This window comes from Vigna angularis, chromosome 4 (assembly GCF_016808095.1).
Source record: "Vigna angularis cultivar LongXiaoDou No.4 chromosome 4, ASM1680809v1, whole genome shotgun sequence".
NCBI lineage: Eukaryota > Viridiplantae > Streptophyta > Magnoliopsida > Fabales > Fabaceae > Vigna > Vigna angularis.
Window position 1 is genome coordinate 31301628 of NC_068973.1, and position 19264 is coordinate 31320891.

A 19264-nucleotide genomic window follows, 5' to 3' on the forward strand; every position below is an offset into this window, starting at 1 on the left:
CTTATGGTCAGACCCCTCTCTGCCTGCTTCTATATAACTTACGAATCATATGTTTATGTCAAAGCCTTATGGTCAGACCACTTTCTGCCTGCTTTCATAAACCTCACGTGTTACATTGCTCATACCAAACTCTCATGGTATAACTCGAACATACTACTCCCGGTAGTAAACATCATTTCATAATTAATGATTTCTCATATCCACTCCAACATTTCATAAAACCAACAATTCATACCCTCTTATCCACCTAACTCAATCATGTTCATTCTTTAATCATGAATTCATAATAACCTGTTTTGGTATCAATAAATTAAACATATTTCCATATATCATGCTTCATATTATAAACTCATTTTGCCCATAACGAGTATAATTTAACATATTTTCACCAAACAAAGATCATGGATCAACCAAAATATATCAACATATCGTAGAAACTACATATTAAAGTCTGGGCTCAATGTAATGATAAATAAAATATATATGAAATTTTTACCATGATAATATTATGCATCTACAATCAACTTGTTTTATTTTATTTTCATCCTAGTAGAGATTTTTTCTTTACCCCAATTGGTCACCGGAGAGGACCCAGATGTCTGAACGCATCAAACTCACCTTCGACGCCAGCACATATGACTAGTCACAACTGACTGGACCAGGCCAGGGCTGCTCTATGATCAGGGATGTGCCAACTCAGGTTTTTAAGGTTCCTCTATCCTACCAACAAAGGGAGACCCTCAATAATTAATCAATTTATTTATTTAATTTATCTACCTTGTTGTCTTATGCTCTAAATCTAAAATGTCTAATTTTAATATTTTTACTTCCTCTCAAAACAACCTCAAACAGTATCTGTATATCTATTTAATACTCATATATAAGCTATTACAGAACTCTTACTCCAGACCTTCCAACAAGATCAATTTCAGCCAACAAACTCATTCAATAAATTCATCACATCATAACATGTACAATTTAACAGTTTCAGTTATAACACCCAATATAATAAAAGTCATAAAACAGTTTCGCAAGAGAACACCAGTTCAACATTCGTATATTTATAAATTCATACAAAAATAATTAGTTGCCCTTACCATCAAAATAATATTAATATAAAAATTCAGGGGAAACAAGAAGTTGAATCTGGCAGAGCCGGTTAGACAACTTCTCATCCTTCCACAAAGATGAAATAAAAAGAATAGATAACACAATAAAATTTCTGGGGAAACAAGAAGTTGAATCTGGCAGAGCCGGTTAGACAACTTCACATCCTTCCAAAAATACAATATAAAGATATAAAAAAAAACAACAAAAGCTTTGGGGAAACAAGAAGTTGAATCTGGCAGAGCCGGTTAGACAACTTCTCGTCCTTCCAAAAATACAATATAAAGATATAAGAAACAACCAAAGTTTTGGGGAAACAAGAAGTTGAATCTGGCAGAGCCGGTTAGACAACTTCTCGTCCTTCCAAAAATACCATATAAAGATATAAGAAACAACCAAAGCTTTGGGGAAACAAGAAGTTGAATCTGGCAGAGCCGGTTAGACAACTTCTCGTCCTTCCAAAAATACAAAAGAAACAAATAAATGTTCTCATTCAAAATTCAAGACCATACAGCAACAAAATACTACATATTCAAGATTTAGGATTAGAGAAAAGCAAAGTATAGGAGTGGCTTCCCTTACCTCTATTACAGACTTAATCTCCTCGCTCTCTGAAAACTTCCAGAATATCCCCTTTGCAATTAGAAATTCTTCCAACTCTCTTCTCTCAACATTTTTCTAAGTTCTTTGGTGTAAATTTTCAGCCTCCCCCCTTGGCTATTTATAGTAAAAAAAATTTACTATTCATTTTTACTATTCATTTGTACTATTCATTTTTTTATTCATTTTACTATTACAAAAATAATTTTTTATTTGCAAATTGGTGAATTCTGATCTCAAAGCTACGTGTAATACTTATCCTTTCCAAAAATAATTTTTTTTTTTCTTTTTACTATTCACTTTTTACTATTCACAATTTACTATTCACAATTTACTATTTACTATTTTTTTTTTAATTTTTTTTTTATCTAGTATCTAACTTACAAATATTTTCAAGGATCTTACAATAATCACATTTCCACATGTATAATTAAGTATATTCATGAATTATTAAAATATTAAATATATCTTAAAAATATTCGTTAAAATATTACCTCAAATGAAAGTGATCTTAACATATAATCTTAGTAAAATTACATCATAAAATAGTAGTGTAAATAATTTTTTTTTCTAAAAAATAAATTTAAATTTACTATATGTTAAAATAAAAATAATCTATTTTAATTTCATAAATTTAAACGAAAGTTAAATTTTATAATATTTTGCATTCTTCTTATGAACAACTAAATTATATATATTCTTTAAAATGTATATTCATCTTAATGAATACTTAAAGTACCATTAACAATTATCAACCTATATTCATTGAACTCTAATATTCATCTCCGAATTTTTCAACAAATATTGTTTTTTTTTTCTTCAGTCCTAAAGTTTTCACTAAATATTTATTTTGGTTGGTCTAAATTAGAACTATCTGTAGCTGTATCTTCAATCTATAATTAGCAACCTGTTTTTATGCAATTGTTTTTTTCCCAGCATTATACAAATTGAGATATTTTGGTCACACATAGTCTTTTTGACTGATTATGGAAATTTTTTCAAATCATTCATTGATTTTCTATGTTCATGTACTTAACTGTCTAAAAAACTTCAAGTCTTAAATACCAAGGTATTATTCTTTAATTGATAATTATTAAATACTTTCTTTTTACATTATAAGATTATGCATTCGAGTGCATTTTGTTTTTTTTTTTAATTATAGTTTTATTTCTGTAAAGTATAGCATATTTAAAGAATCTAAACTGTGTTTCATATGTTTCTATAAACTCTTCCTAAAAAAAAGTGTTCCTATTAAACTTGTCATGTCAGCGCATGAATATATCATGTCACATGAGATCAATCAATTTACTTTATATACTTTGAAGAAGAAAAAGGGTACACTATGAACCTACCATGACCTAGATGCTATAATCTTCCTCATCTTCAAGTTTTTAAAGTTGAGGATAACATGTAAAAAATTAAATTGGCTTAGAAACAAAATATTAGGCACATAAAGGAAATTTTTAGATTGAAAATGTCATCGTACCTTGATTGTTATATTTCTTTTAAAAAAAATTATTTGTACATTTAATCTTGTATGTTTCAAGTAAATATATATATATTACTTTTAGATTAAATAAGTTTAATATTTCTGTCCTTTTATATTTTAAAATTAGAATATATGTTAACACTGATAAAATAAATAAAAGGACAATAAGCATAAATCTAACAAAATAAACCACTTACGAGTCAAATGAAAATTTGATACTAATTTGTACTTGTTCATCTTTTAAAAGGAAACCATAAAATTTGGTTCAGATCAATCTTACAATGATGAAATAGGCTGTTTAAGGTCTAAAACATATTTTGAATTTTAAAATGTAAAAATAAAAATAAAAATTTAAGCAACATAAATAAAATCAATTTTAATATTTAAATCTAATAATCTAACCCATGTAATAAAATAATATTGTTTTATAATAATTTTAAATTTAAAATCATTATTTTTAAAGATGTGTCCATGGGATGTTCCCAACACAAGTCCATTTAAACATAATAAAATAATAGAAACACTAACATATATTTTATAATCAAGAGCTCAATTATTGTTTCAAAATAGTCAATAATTTTAAGTTCAAATGCATTAAATATTCAAAAATAGAAAATTATTAGATCCATTCAACCCATAAAAAAACATTACAGCAAATGATGAATAAAAAATTCAATTGAAATAATTAATGTTAGTATCTGAACTGATGATCATAAAGTTAGGTTTAAATGAATGTATTATTTTCAATATTATGTTGAGCTATAAAAAATTAGCATAAAGTTGTTGTAGAAATAAGGTATGAAATAAGTTGAGACTCTTTGTTTCTTTATATGTTATAAACTTTTTGAGAAACTGTACCATATTAGTTTGTGGGATGAAACAAATTGCACAGGTGTATCCAAGTTATACTTCTTAAATTTGTAATGATAGAAAGTAGAAGTTACATGGTTGGAATGAATTTATCATGCAAAGCAATCATAATATGTATGTCTGACTCTCTCCACGCGGTGTGTCACAGATTTGCAATACACCTGCATCTATATTTAATGAAAAAGTTGTTTTGGGACATCTTAGAGGGTGGAGCTTCATCATCCTCTACTAGAAGAAAACTAATGTTGGAATTTTATGTTTCTAAGCTTAGTGCACGTATTGAGATAATTTTGATGAAAAAATTATATATAAATGATATACCACAATTCAGTTGTTTGTTAAGAAATTAACTATGATTTACTATGCATTACTATCATTATAACATAACTAATATATTTAAATTTATTTATTTATTATAAAAGTTAAATTTTTATCTTATACAATGAAATTTGGATACCAATATTTAGTATATAGGAAAAGAAAATACTGTCAGCAAATTAATTTTTGTTTTGTAATTTAAACATTTTTTTCCTATACATATGAGAATCCGTTTACACAAAATAAAAATAAAAAATAGAAAAAGAAAGTTGCACATGTTTTCTGTGAAAATGGTACTCCTATGTGGTTAAGACTTGTATATTTAATGTAAAATAAACCTATTATCTAACCAGCAGTTTGTACATCATAAAAAAATTACCAACAAAGAGATATTAATGTATCCATTCAAGAGAAAACATATCTAATTAGACATACATTAATACAGTTAAAAAACATATTTACATCTCTAAATTAAACACTCAGTGAACTCATTTCCTTTATCTTTATTGAAATAGTGTTTTTCTCTGTTTTCTAAAAAATAATAAGAGAAAAAAAAAGACAATTTTAAGTTTCAGAAACTCATTTCTAATTTTTCTCCTTTCTCCTGATTTAAATTTTAGACTTGGTCTTGTTAGTTGTTTTTCCTACCTTTAAACACGGGATAAGTAAGAAATTGGATATATTAATTTATCACTTTTTTCATTAATATAAGACTCTCTGTGTTTACTAGGATGGAAAAATTGAAAGTATAAAAATCATATAAAAATAAGGATTGTTTTATAATTGGAGTAAGTAAATATAATTAATTATGTTGTTGTTTTTATAAATATAATAAAATAAAAAGTATGGTTGGTTTTGTGATTTTTGATCTGTAGAGGAAGTATATGATAAAAAGGTTTAGTTGGTGAAGATTGAGCATAGTGGACATTGACAAGACATGGTTCACGGTGCAGTACTTCCTGAAGCGGAGGTTGGCTATCACCTATCTTTCATGCTGTACCTTCCTCATACAATACAATACAACTCTGTTTCTTTTCTCTTCTCTTCTCCTATCCCTACCCCTATTCCTACTTCCTCTCACTGTTAAAATCATCAATCCATTCTCTCTGTCTCACCCTTTTCTCTTTTCTTCCATCTCTCATACTTCTGCACTCAAACAATAAACACACAATAATTCAAATTTCATTATGTCATTATCGATTTCTTTTTGTTTTTTCTTTTAATATTTTATGTGTATATCCTGCAAAACTTAAACAAATGGCCGTACCAATATCATGCTCATACTGGTGTCTGGTAGCTGGGCCAGATTTTATGTTGTTTTTTAAAAAAGTGAAAATGTTGAAGGTTTGATTGGGCAGAGGCACCCTTTTCTTTTCATTTTTCTGTTATCTAAATCTGAATTTAATTCCCTCCAAAACGTGCAAGCCATACTCCTTTACTCCAACGCATTTTTTCCACTCATCAACTTCCACAAATCCTTCTGTCAATGTCCACGTGTCAGCCGCAGATGAAGCCGGCGGCATCTTATCCCCTGTATCCTCGTTGCAGACAATCATTACCCCTGGATCCAGAGGGAAAAGGTGTTTGAGAAGAGTCAATCATGATCGCAGATCACACCTCTCAACTAACCTCCTCATAATATTTAAAAACTTTAGCCAAGGCATCCAATTCCAAGACCAGCGGTTTTTCGTCTCTCTCTATCTCTCTACATATCCTGCTGCCACCTCATCTCACCGGGAAAAACCCTTCTCTCTTTCATTACTCATCTCCCACCTTAACTTCTCCATTCAGAAACATATCACTTAACTTCTCCAATATTCATCACTCTTCATTTATTTAATATTCTAATTCTGATTCCAATATTCTAATCCTCACTTTCACCTTGCCTCTTCATTTCACACTTCACATATTTCTTTTATTCATTTATATTTTTTATTTCTATTATTATTATTTTTATTACTATTATTATTTCACTATTTTACTTCTAATCTCCTCATAACCGTTTTTATCTTCCTCTTGCCTCAAGCAAATTACTTCACCCCTTTCTACTACTGATTGCCTAATCGCCCTTAGTATGAACCTCCACCCAATCCGTACCGCTGTCGTCCACCGCCGCAGCCGCCATCTAAGAACGCTTTCGCCGCAGTGATATCGATATTAATCTTCTACATGCATCCTTTCTGCTGCGTGTCCGCCATTTCCGACCAGGCATCGCCAGTGAAACCCTCCTTCACGGACTTCCCTATGCCGCCTCTCCCTGCCGCCGCCGCCGTGAGATCCGATTCGGCTCCGCGGCACAGCCACAAGCACAGCCACAGCCACAGCCACAGCGGGAGTCAGCGGGAGCAGCCTGTGGACGTGAAGATCAACGACCTCGTTGGCAACGGAATCTCCGGAGTACTGTACAAATGGGTGAATTACGGCAAAGGATGGCGACCGCGATGGTTTGTACTCCAAGACGGCGTTCTCTCCTACTATAAGATTCACGGACCAGATAAGATCGTCGTGAATCCCGAAACCGAGAAAGGCTCCATGGTTATCGGTGAAGAATCCATGCGCAGGATCACTCGCAACCGCAATTCCTATCCCTGCCAGCACGTGCGAAAGCCGTTCGGGGAAATCCATCTCAAGGCAGGACCTAGCTCTACTCCTCCCTTACTTAATTTCAATTATTAGGGATTTCGACGAGATTTATTTGCCTTGAGTTTGCAGGTTTCGACTATTCGCGAGAGCAAATCGGATGACAAGCGCTTCTCGGTCTTCACGGGAACGAAGAGGCTCCACCTGAGGGCGGATACGCATGAAGATCGCGTGTCGTGGACGGAGGCGTTGCAGGCGGTGAAGGACATGTTCCCGCGGATGTCGAACAGCGAGTTGATGGCTCCGTTGGACAATGTAACTGTTTCGACGGAGAAACTGAGACTTCGGCTAATGGAAGAGGGAGTGAGCGAGGGGACTATTCAGGACAGTGAGCAAATCATGAGGACTGAGTTTGCGGCGCTGCAAAGCCAGCTTGTGCTGCTTAAGCAGAAGCACTCAATTCTCATCGACACTCTGCGCCAATTGGAGGTACGTCTAATCAAAACTCCAATACTTCGTAACAATTCAAAGTAGTGCAGTCGAAAGTTGAATACCATAAATTGGTGTACGATATACAAAGTAAATATTGTGTACTCTATCGCTTCGGAATGTGAATCTATTCTCCGTAACATAGTTAGTTGAGGTTGTGTAATTTGTTATCGTATTATCTCCAAAGTATAAATATTTGATCGGAGAAGTAGGTTATGGTTAGTCGGTAGTGTATATGAAAGTTTCAAAGATCTTTTCGCTGTTCTGTGACTTTTACTGACCTTGTTATGCATACCAGAATCCTGGCGTAAATTTATACCTTCAACTTACTAACTTACTACATATAAGTTCATATTGAACGCTCCTTGAATAGATTTGTACGAGCTGTAGTGAGTTACCCTCTCGAGATATATGCATGCATCTCGTGTTCATTTTTCTTTCTCTTAATACAAGTTAAAATGAGGCTGTTACAAATTTTAAAGTGTTCTGAACTGACTAGATATATATGAATGGATTAAGGTTTTGGGTCCTGCAAGTAGCCTTCGTGAATGTAAACATAGTTTCTTTTAAGAAAATGTGACCCGGAATTATATTGTGTCATGGGTGAAGAACTGGGTAGGTTCTTCACAGGATGAATGCTTTTATTCACATATTTTCTAATTAAGTCTATCAAATAATGCATTATAAGGGGTTGCAGTTATCAATTTAAGTCCATTAAGTTATTCACTGTTTCTGTGCTGTTTAACAAAATTGTTTCATTTGCAATTTGAATTTGCACATGGATGGTTTATTTTTATAAATCTTTTATCTTCACGTGTGTTAGTAAACTTTAGTCTATGTTGTATTATTGTAGACAGAAAAGGTTGATCTGGAGAATACAGTAGTTGATGAGAGCCAAAGACAGTGGAATGATGAAGAGGCTTCCTCAAGATTAGCGCAAGAAAAATTTAGTGGTAAGACTTCTCCATTTGCAGCACGTTTGTGTAGATGTCTCATTGTTCTAGTGATGCATTTTCTTCAAACATGAATTATTTATGTCTACTATCTCTATCTATCTATGATACAAGATGCCCCCTCCTTTCCATTGCTTTTTTCTAAATTCTCCCCATCGCTCGCTCTCTCTAAAGTTTTATCAAATAGTTGTTTATAAATTAACGAATTGTAGTGCATATTTCTCATACCTGCTAACCAATTGTTATGCCCTAACTAAGCCTTTTATACTTTTATTTGTTTTCCTATTTTTAATTTAGAAGGAACAGGAAGTGAATCTGAAGATGACAATGATCGAAATGATGCTGCTGAGGAAGAAACTGACGATGATGACAATGCCTTTTTTGATACTCGTGATATTCTGTCGTCCAGTTCTTTTAAAAGTAATGGGTCTGATTATAGAATGTCATCCTTCTCTTCAGATGATGAAGGGTTCTATGCATTTGAATCAGAGGATGACATAGATCCTTCGATTAGATATGTTGGAACCAATTACCCTCGTGTTAAACGGCGTAAGAAATTGCCAGACCCTGTAGAAAAAGAGAAAGGAGTCAGTCTGTGGTCAATGATTAAGGATAATATAGGGAAGGATCTAACAAAAGTTTGCCTTCCTGTTTATTTTAACGAGCCTCTTTCCTCCCTACAAAAGTGTTTTGAGGAAATGGAGTACTCATATCTCTTGGACCAAGCATATGAATGGGGAAGAAGGGTAAGTCCGAATCTGACTAACAGATCTCTATTTCTCTGTACTATTAAGGCAAATCTGAGTGCTTAAATATAATTGTTTCATTTGATATGAGAAAATTTTCAGGGTTGTGTTGAGTTCCATTTTCTTGGTTTTGGCTAGTTCAATGCAATATTGGGCGCATTTTGACCACTTTTAACCAATTGGAAATGCCATGCCAGGGTAATAGCCTCATGAGGATTCTCTATGTTGCGGCTTTTGCTGTATCTGGCTATGCTGCAACAGAAGGAAGAATTTGCAAACCATTTAATCCATTACTTGGGGAAACATATGAGGCTCACTATCCGGATAAAGGCCTTCGGTTTTTCTCAGAGAAGGTATGATCTAATCTTCTGCCGTAAAGTGATTAACAAATTACCCATTTTTAACTTAAGCAAAGTTATCTAATAGGAACTTGGGTGTTTTGGGATGACTAATAAGTCGTACGTCGGGTAGCACGGGATGCTCCCGTGTAGTATTTGAGTTCTTGATTCTTCTCCCTTAATAGTTAGCTTTTGAGGATGAATTTCTCTTCTTGAGCACTTATAATTGGCATAAGAGGTAGACCGTGTCTTAGAAAGGGCTACCTATAAAGGGTCCACATGGGTTTTGACCAAAGGAAGTTGAGTGAAGTGTCGTACCTGAAAGTTCCAATGACATAAGCTTTTAGGGGCGGCGCTATGATAGGAACTTGGGTATATGGGGTGTCTAAGAAGTCCCACAATCGACTTGGGTATTTAAGTTAGCTTTTGAGGGCAAGTTTCCAAGTACTTGGGTAGTTATTTGCATAAAACCACGATAATTTCTATTCTCCCTTTAGCATTCCTTTATATTCCAACCCAATTTACATATTTGTTAAGTGGGTCCAGCAAAGTATCAAACATGATAATTACTGTGTGTACATTTTTCCCTTTTTGTGGTCTTAATCTTAGTTATTTGAATGGTTTATTTGATGAAATTGTATGTACCAACCACTCATTTGAATTTCTTTCAGACAATGGCTTTGAATTAAGAAAGGATCAGCTTTCCCCATACGGAGTACCATAATTTTAAAAACTGCATCATTTATTTCATGAATAAGAGATGTAACGTGGGTGCATTAGTTCCATGGAATCCTATGAGTACAATGCAATTTAGATTTTGGTGTCCGACAAAAGGGACACACTTGGGATTTTTTTAATTTATGTCACCTATTATAAATTTTTAATATTTCTGCTTCCCCTCAGGTCAGTCATCACCCTATGATTGTAGCATGTCACTGTGAGGGTACAGGTTGGAAATTTTGGGGAGATAGCAACCTAAAGAGCAAATTTTGGGGGCGATCAATTCAGCTTGACCCTGTTGGTATTTTGACTTTGGAATTTGATGATGGGGAAGTTTTCCAGTGGAGTAAGGTATATATATTATCTGGTTCAACTGCTATCCTGCTCTGGTTCTAGTTCTGAACGGACTTGTTCTTTCAGGTTACTACATCAATATACAATCTCATATTGGGAAAACTATACTGTGATCACTATGGTACAATGCGTATACAGGGAAACCAAGAGTACTCGTGTAAACTGAAATTCAAGGAACAATCTATAATTGATCGAAATCCTCACCAGGTGCTCCATATCTGTTGCATGGATTCTATTTTTTCACATTTAACATATGCTTTAGCTTTGGTATTAAATTTTCATTCCTCTTTGGTTTGTATAAAACCTAGTTGTCTTACCAGTACGGTCATTTTTCTTTAAGGAAAATAGTGAGGTCTTGGTTATTAACTGGACTTTTCATCTATCCTCTCACTATAGATATATGAAACTTTTTGCAGAGGGTTGTCTCTCATTGTGATTTATCTGTTTCTCTAGGTTCATGGTATCATTCAAGATAGGAACGGAAAAACTGTATCAACTTTGTTTGGAAAATGGGATGAAAGCATGTATTACGTTAATGGAGACTACACCGGGAAAGGGAAAGGTCATGAATCTTTGTCAGATGCCCGTTTGCTCTGGAAGCGAAGCAAGGCTCCCAAGATTCCCACTAGATATAACTTCACTCGCTTTGCCATCACACTAAACGAACTGACCCCTGGTTTGAAGGTCTGTTTTGTTTACCACACTCTCTTTTTATGTTACCACTCTTTGTACTAATCCAGGAAAAACACTGTATTATTCGCTGCTAGTAGTGCTTAGTTGTGTATGCTTTAACTGGAGTTCACTTGGTTTTTTCAATAACAAGGGGAAACTAACTTTTTCTCTACAAACACGAAGTATGACCAAGAGAAGGAACAAAATAGTCCCATATCTCACTGTGCACATTGTTGTGTATCTGTGTTTGTTTGTGTTTTTTTCGTTTGTTAGACATTGATTGTTAGTTTACCTTTTGGTTTTATATAGGAGAAGTTGCCACCTACAGATTCAAGGTTAAGGCCAGACCAAAGGTATTTGGAAAATGGGGAGTATGACATGGCAAATTCAGAAAAGTTACGGCTAGAGCAGCGGCAGCGCCAGGTGCCAACTTCATTTTACCTACTGTAACATTTGGTTTTATGGTTTCACCTGCAGCCTCGTAATTAGAGGGATCTCGTTAGTTTTCTTTTTATGATTCTAACACCCTTTGTGAAAGAGTTCAAGTAGGTTGTGTTCAACTTGTTTTTAGTTGTCCTGAGTGCAGAACAATTTTTCTATTTTTTTTTTCAATCATTTGTTTCCTTCTTTTTTCTAGTTTAGGCAAGAACTCTTCGTAAGAAATTATCAAACAAGAGATTAAGAGGGGGTCAGTTTACCATTTTTGCTAGTTTTGAGTATACCTCCTCAATCAGCTCTAAATCACATGTTCATTATTGTCAAGTTGCCTTTGTGGGCAGGAAATTAGAGTAAACGAAAGGCTATAAGATATTATTATGATATCCTTATTTGGTAGTGATTGATTGTTTGAATGTGATTCAGGCTCGGAAGATGCAAGAGAGTGGTTGGAAACCACGGTGGTTTGCGAAGGATAAGGCGAGCGGGACATACCGTTACGTAGGAGGATACTGGGAGTCCCGACAAAGAGGAATCTGGGACTCCTGCCCTGACATCTTTGGCCAAATTCCTTCTTCCGATCATATTTCTGACGAAGGTCAAATTACATTTTAGTTCTTCATTTTTTTTCTCTTTTTCTTCCCAATTTTTTTACTGATGGGTGTCTAATTTCTGCGAGCCAGTTCGCTGTCATGTGCACCCATGAAAAATTCATGTAACCCAATCAGATGAAAATATGAGCCAGTAATAATGTAATTCTTTTTTATTTTCAGAAATCCTTGTTACTTGGAACATACGTAATATTATCATATCCACAGTAACGCATTAATGAATCAAAATTTTGCAACTCGGACAACTGTATAGAACTAAATGTCCCCAGCTTATATTGCAAGCAGAACTTAAAGCATAAATCACCTAATCACACTATAATGCTTGCCAAAATCACGAAAAGGTGGTCCATGAAGATCATAAACCATCACTTATGACCTCTTTCTCCATTTTCAAAAGCCAACATCAGTGTCTTTAGGATTATGAATTCCTATTAACTTTCTATACTCTTCCGGAAACTATACAATGTTTCATCTTTTAAGAAGTTATATAAACGAGCCATCAATGAATATGATACGGTAGTCGGGGGCAATAATTAATAACAATAATAATAATATATGGACCATGCATGCTATTTAGTTAGTGCCCTTAATTGCTGTTTTGGTAAATAATAAACATGACCACTTCCGCTGTGAACACGATTCAATATAATTGTGGTTAAAATTACTTTACAGACACCTTATTTATGTTTAATCAATATCAAAATTTTAGAATAAATAAGCCCCAAAGCTTTTAAATTTTTGGTAGGAGTGAGAAACTGCATTTAAAATAAAACAATAATGCAGGATACCTAATTTAATGAAAAGATATGTAGACGAAGGGAAACAGTGCTGCACTTTTACAGATGGGACCTGTTCTCCGGTGACACCTTCAACTTAGACAAAGTTTATGGACAGCTTTTGTTGGACAGTTTTTAATCTGATAAGTTAGATTGCGACCTGTGCTGAAATTGTTCATTACAAATTTATAATGCTGATGGCCTATGTGCTTGTCAGAGTTTATGTCCCAGTCAATTTACACTGACAAGACAAAATCCCACTTCCTACAATATCGTACATGTCTCAAACTAAAAAGAGGGTTTTAAGAAAGTTCTTCAAATAAGATATTTTTAAAGCTAAATTTCAAACATCAATGATTTTACTTTAAGAAACTCTTTTATTAATCGATATTTTCCTTTTTGACTCTCTTTTTCAGTGAACCCTTATTTCAATCTTCCAAGGATATGAAGGTCATTATATTAGCTCTCCAGAGTGTTTTAACATGAATATAGTTCGAAAATAAAAAGCCATTAACTTATCTTTTAAATAATTAATTCAGTTTCACAATCATTAAAAATAATTTTGATCTCAGTAACATGAAATTAACTCAATTCAATCTCTTAACTGTAAATGTTTGTGTAAATATGGAATATTCCCCAAGGTTTTAAAAACATTCTCTTTTTTTTCTCTTAAAATCTTCCTTTATAAAATGACTTTCTATTTTTCTTTCGAGATAAATTTAATTATACTTCTCTCTTCTCCTCGTATCTCTTATTTTTGCTATGATGTAAAAACAATATACAACATAATTTCTCACAATAATTTGATATTCCTAGAATTTCGGCCCAGTGTGGTATGTACAATATTTTATGGACCAAAATTGGGTTCGTAATTACGTACAGGACACTAGTACAACAACGGGGGAAATAATAAGAGCAAGTAGGCCCAATAACACGACACTAGATACTGATTGATGAGTATCACTACTTTAATATTTCTTCCATTTTCTTCTACATTCCAATTTATATTTTACTATTAATTTACTCTTAACATTTGATAGTACAATTCACTCCATTATGTATTTGAATATACTCATTTTCTTTTTCTCAATTAATATGAAATGTTGATTGTACAAATAGAACACAGATAAGGTATTCTTTTCCCGAGAAGTTGAACTTGTTCGTTTGATATCATTACTAATATTAACTCAAACTTTCCATGAAATAACGAGTGTTGGTCTAAATTAGGAATGTATTTGCATTGCAAGAATTATTTAGAAAATGAATTTTATTATTCAGTGTAATTTTATTATTCCACTTGATACAGTTGTCATATATTTAGACAACAAAAAATATATAAATAAGAATTACTATAACACAAAGGTAAAAGTAATAGTAATAAATAAAACTGTCAAAGATGATGACGAAAAAAAGATATGTATTTTGTTATTATAAAATGTATTACACAAGTAACCGAAAAATGTACGTATACTTCTAGATAGATAACAAAACACTAAATAAAATACTAATCAGAAGCAAATTTTCCCATAAATGTTAGTAAAATATAATTAAGGAAATGACCCTTTTGTGGATGAATGCAGTGTAATGGTTATGTGGGTCTAAAGTTGGCCCCTAATCAGACATCATCCTAGTATATAGCACATTTTTACATTTATTTTACATACAATAAAATAATTATAAAAAAATAAATTATGTTTTTTTAAAAGAAAGTAAAATATAAGAAAAGATAATATTAAAAATGTAAAAATATATGGGTGTAAAAGAATCATTTTTCATAACAAGAGTGTTATTTTTGGTATGTGATATAAGAAGACAGTAATTGCTTTTTTTGGATGAAAGATTTTTGTTAATTAACTTATATTTTAGGTTATGAGTACTTAACCCAAACTTTTAATTTTGATAAAAACAAGAGTGTCACTGTGACGTCATGAATACGCTCATGTAGCCCAATTAACACCATAAGCTTCCTTCCAGACGAAATCAAAAGAGAAAAGGTTAAAAATTTCCCTTATACATTCATATTCGTATTGTACTTTTTTGTGGAGGGTCTGAGACATTTGACTACGACAATTTACTCCAAAATATAATCTAATGTACATAATTTCCCGACATATGACTTTTCTGGTCTCTAAGGTTTGGAGCATGTTCTTTTTCTTGTCATTGCTTCACTAGGTGAAAATTTCAGTTCTTGAGAAGTTTATATTATTATTATACCAGTTCATAAAACTATAAAAATGGTAATAAAGTTTAAAACACCTGTAGAGTTTAATTTAAGTTTATAAAATTATTGTTTCACTTTAAGCCTTAAGCATTATTCTCGTTTTTACATAAATAATCGTATGGTCTAATATATTTTTTTTAATTGAGTATAGAAAAATTATATATATACATATCTATTTTGTTCCGTTTTAATATTTTTTCAATATGTATTTTGTTCTTCATATCATCTCTATTTAAATTTAAAAAAGTATTAATAATTCATTAAGTAACTTAAAACACTTGTATATATTTAGTTTTGTAATGTTTTTCTCTCTTTAGCTACACATCATTTTTCATTTATATTAATTGTTTGGTTTGTTTTATATCCAAATAATTAATTAATATTTCTAAGCTATTTTTTTTATACAATCTTGATTATCTTTTTTTCTTTAAATGATGTATTATTAATTTCAATAATTAAATATTTTTATATCATAATTTCAAATATTCAACTGTGTAAATAATTCATTTCCTAGGTAATATAGAAAACATATATTTTTTTATATGATCCTTAATTTTTATTTCATTTAAAAAATTATTTAAATTTATTTTGTTAAAATAATTTTCATTATCTTTCAACTTTTGATTAATTCGATTTTTATAAAATTTGCTAAGATCTTTAAAGGTACTTTCCATCTTATTATATATATATATATATATATATTCTTTGTGCTATTTGGTTAAATAGTGTATCAAATTGTTTATAAGATACACATTTAATCAATTTTACTTATTTTTTATTTTTTGTTTATTTTTATCATGTAAAATATTATTTTGATAATTTTATTATTATTTTTTTGACTCTTCTCATAAATATAATTTATTTATCTTAATTATATAAAGATATTTTACTTCATTTATTATAATATAATATGTTATGGTATTGAAGTGAAGTTCATTAGGATGAAATATTTATATCTAAATTATCTGTGAGTGATGAATTATAATATTTATTAATGTATAAAAGAGTATTTTATTAGAATTTAGAGAAAGAAATTAAATAAACATTTGAAATATTATTAAACTTAAATATATATTTTTATATAATTTTTTGAAAATATTTTTCAACTTATTCAATTTTGTTTTATTAAAGCTTGTGAAATTATAGATACTTTGATTGTTATGAAATTTTATTTATGTATAATTATATAATATTTTATATAATCATTTCACTTTTATTCAATTATTATTTAGTATTCTAAATTGAAATTTATATAATATTTTTTATTAAAGAAACAAGAATATGTCATTTTGATATTATTTGATAATGTAATATTTTTTGTGTTATGATTTTTATTTTTATTATAAAAGTTAATTAATTGACATTAAAACATTAAAAAAACAAATACAAGCTCCAATAAAGATATAACCGTTATCTAGTGAAGATGAAAATGAAACAAATGATTTATATTCATTAAGTATTGAAGATGAAGATGAGTGTTTTTTCGAGATGATAAAACTTATTTCTATCCAATCTCATTATCATTTATTGGTTAATTGTTTTGGACTACGAGGTAGAAACAAAGGGTTAAATTTTGTAAACTCAAACAAAGTCTCAACAAATTGTAAGATTTTTTTCTTTATTTCTTATTAAAATATCTTCGAATACCCAAAAAAATTATGATGATTTTGGTTAGCCATTGTTAAATCAATACATATTTGCATGGATTGAACTTTTAAAGAATAATTCCGACGGTATTTTCTTTCCTTGCGTAGAAAACAACAATAATGAAAGGAGTGAAAAGAATAGAAAAAAGAAGGTACAAAACCTTATTGTAGTGTAGAGTGAATAGATATACAGTATATGATAAGCCGAGAAGTATGCAATAATAAATAATGTTTGGTCACACATAACATGATATTGAAATTTAATTATTTTGTTGCTGTAGCTGTTGTCCTGTGTTTTTTCTTGTATTTGAGTTGACAACCTTTTTGATAGGGAACATTGGTGTCGTTGGGAAGCGAGATCGATAAGATTATACTTCAGTTGAGCTCTTCAATAAGATTTTTGATTTTGACTTGTGTTCCAATGCTGATGTTGATCGAAGAAGCATCCAAATTAACATCAAAATTCAAAACATCTTTCTCACATATCTCCTCCACTATTTGCGGAGTTTAAACTTTGAAATTACATGTCGCTGTTTCTGCAAAACAAAACATAAGATATTTGAAAATGGACATCCAACAGTGAACACACTATAGTCTTCATTGCCAATTATATTCATTTACTATTGCAAAAACTTAACTTTATGTTTATAATTTATTCAGTTTCAAGACTTAATTGCTAGAGTATTTCAAATGAAATGTCACCTATTTTTCTAGTTGCAGCTGTATTTTAATAAATAGGAATATACAAATTATTAAAATTTTAATATAATTATTAAAATAGACTAATCTTACAAATTTTATGAATATAATTGTGTCTGTGTGACACTATTTTATTATAAATAAATCATGTGCAGATGATACAATTTCAGATTTTTAAAGTGAAATTGTGCTAATATTACACAATTTTTAGGTGGAAACGAAAGTTAAGTGATGAAATTTGATTATTTTTTAATTTGAAATTACATTGAAGTTGTATTAGAAGTGACATGATTTTATTATGATCTAATTTAAACTAAAGTCATGGAAGATTAACATGTTTTTTTTTTCTCATTTCTCTATGGTCACCATCAAAAGTTAAGTACAAACTTTTCACAAGATAGATTCTAATCTAATGACGACCATGCAACATCACATGAATATGCTAATTCAATATAACAACGAACAACTCAGACATTATAATATTGAATTTGAAACTTACACATCCAACGATAAATGGATCTCCACGAACTGCATTAACTTGATAGAAGTTGATCGGCTTGAAGAATGGAAAATCATCTTTGTAGTCTCAGCCTAACTCCTAGGAAGAAGACCCTGCAACTCCCAAACGAAGCACAACCTGCCAGCTCTACGAGGTTCTATAGAAGTTGAGATCGGTCTCTTTAACACCGAAGCAGGTTAACTCGGCATAGAACGAGGGAGACTCGTGGACACTCTCACCAATCCAACCGAGACGTATCTCCTCAACGCTGAACTTAGAGAGAACAAAGCAGGTCAGTCCGACACATAATAGAAGAAACTCACGGATGCTCCCACCACTCGACCAAGAGCACGAAAAACACATCATACATCACAGCCTAAACCGAGATGTTGAATTAGCGGAGTCTCAGAATTCAACAAAACACCCCGAAAAACGGATAAACAATGACAAGACTCATGTGAGTGGCACTCGATTTTCTCGACACAAATCTTGAAGAGCTCAAAGTAAATAAACAATGTGCATGACCGAGGAGACTCATCAATGATCCTACCATTCAAGATGAGATCGTAGTAAACAGAGGCATCACAATCCCACCAAGATGGAGAGTCAAGAAAGTATGAGATTTACCAAACGTCTCGGCAGAAGAGTAAACCGAGAAGGGCATCCAACTTCTAGGGCATAACACCAGACACCTCGACAAGCGAGTCAATTAAGAAAACAAGCACTCTCGACATAGAGGGAACCGTCTACTACGAAAGCATACCCGAACATATCATACGCTCACAATGGTAAGACACCTTACAATAAAGTGATTATAGCGCCTACATTAATAACAAAGTTCTGTAACCAAGCATTATAAAAGAAAGGACAATCAGAAAATACCACAGAGGTGACAATTAGAAAAGACCACAAAAGTAATACCTAAGTTACTTAGATAGTAACAAAAGCTCTTCATGTTAAGCATTCACCTTCAAATCCAAAAAAGAATATGATTAATATAACAAATTAGTTGTCCAGAACAAATAATAATCAAGTATAGCAAAAGTTTTTAAAAGGTACAAGTCAAAGTCACGTGTTTTTAATCGACAAAACTTCCTCCATTTGCTTTCCCCATTTAGTTTTCCCATTTACTTTTTCCATT

General features: G+C 31.7%; 1 protein-coding gene across 2 annotated transcripts; it reads left to right on the plus strand.

Annotated features, from left to right (window-relative positions):
- The first annotated feature begins 6057 nt into the window (after window positions 1-6057).
- Window positions 6058-12447, plus strand: LOC108331742 (oxysterol-binding protein-related protein 1C). Of its 2 annotated transcripts, none has more exons than XM_017566645.2 (10): window positions 6058-7015; window positions 7097-7453; window positions 8307-8406; window positions 8704-9152; window positions 9350-9505; window positions 10394-10561; window positions 10631-10771; window positions 11018-11248; window positions 11546-11659; window positions 12098-12447. In XM_017566645.2, exons 1-10 carry the CDS (start codon window positions 6554-6556, stop codon window positions 12284-12286), a joined length of 2367 nt encoding a protein of 788 aa, XP_017422134.1. In that variant the 5' UTR covers window positions 6058-6553; the 3' UTR covers window positions 12287-12447. The 2 variants fall into 2 exon arrangements, with proteins under 2 accessions (XP_017422134.1, XP_017422135.1); XM_017566646.2 differs by having other exon boundaries at window positions 8707-9152.
- The last annotated feature ends 6817 nt before the right edge of the window (window positions 12448-19264 follow it).

What these genes read in the sequence shown, in the direction of transcription:
- LOC108331742 (XM_017566645.2), top strand. Translation starts at nt 6,554, where the DNA reads ATGCATCCTTTCTGCTGCGTGTCCGCCATTTCCGACCAGGCATCGCCA. An exon ending in TTCGGTTTTTCTCAGAGAAG is followed by an intron (nt 9,506 to 10,393) that starts GTATGATCTAAT and finishes GCTTCCCCTCAG; the next exon opens with GTCAGTCATCACCCTATGAT. An exon ending in AACTGACCCCTGGTTTGAAG is followed by an intron (nt 11,249 to 11,545) that starts GTCTGTTTTGTT and finishes GGTTTTATATAG; the next exon opens with GAGAAGTTGCCACCTACAGA.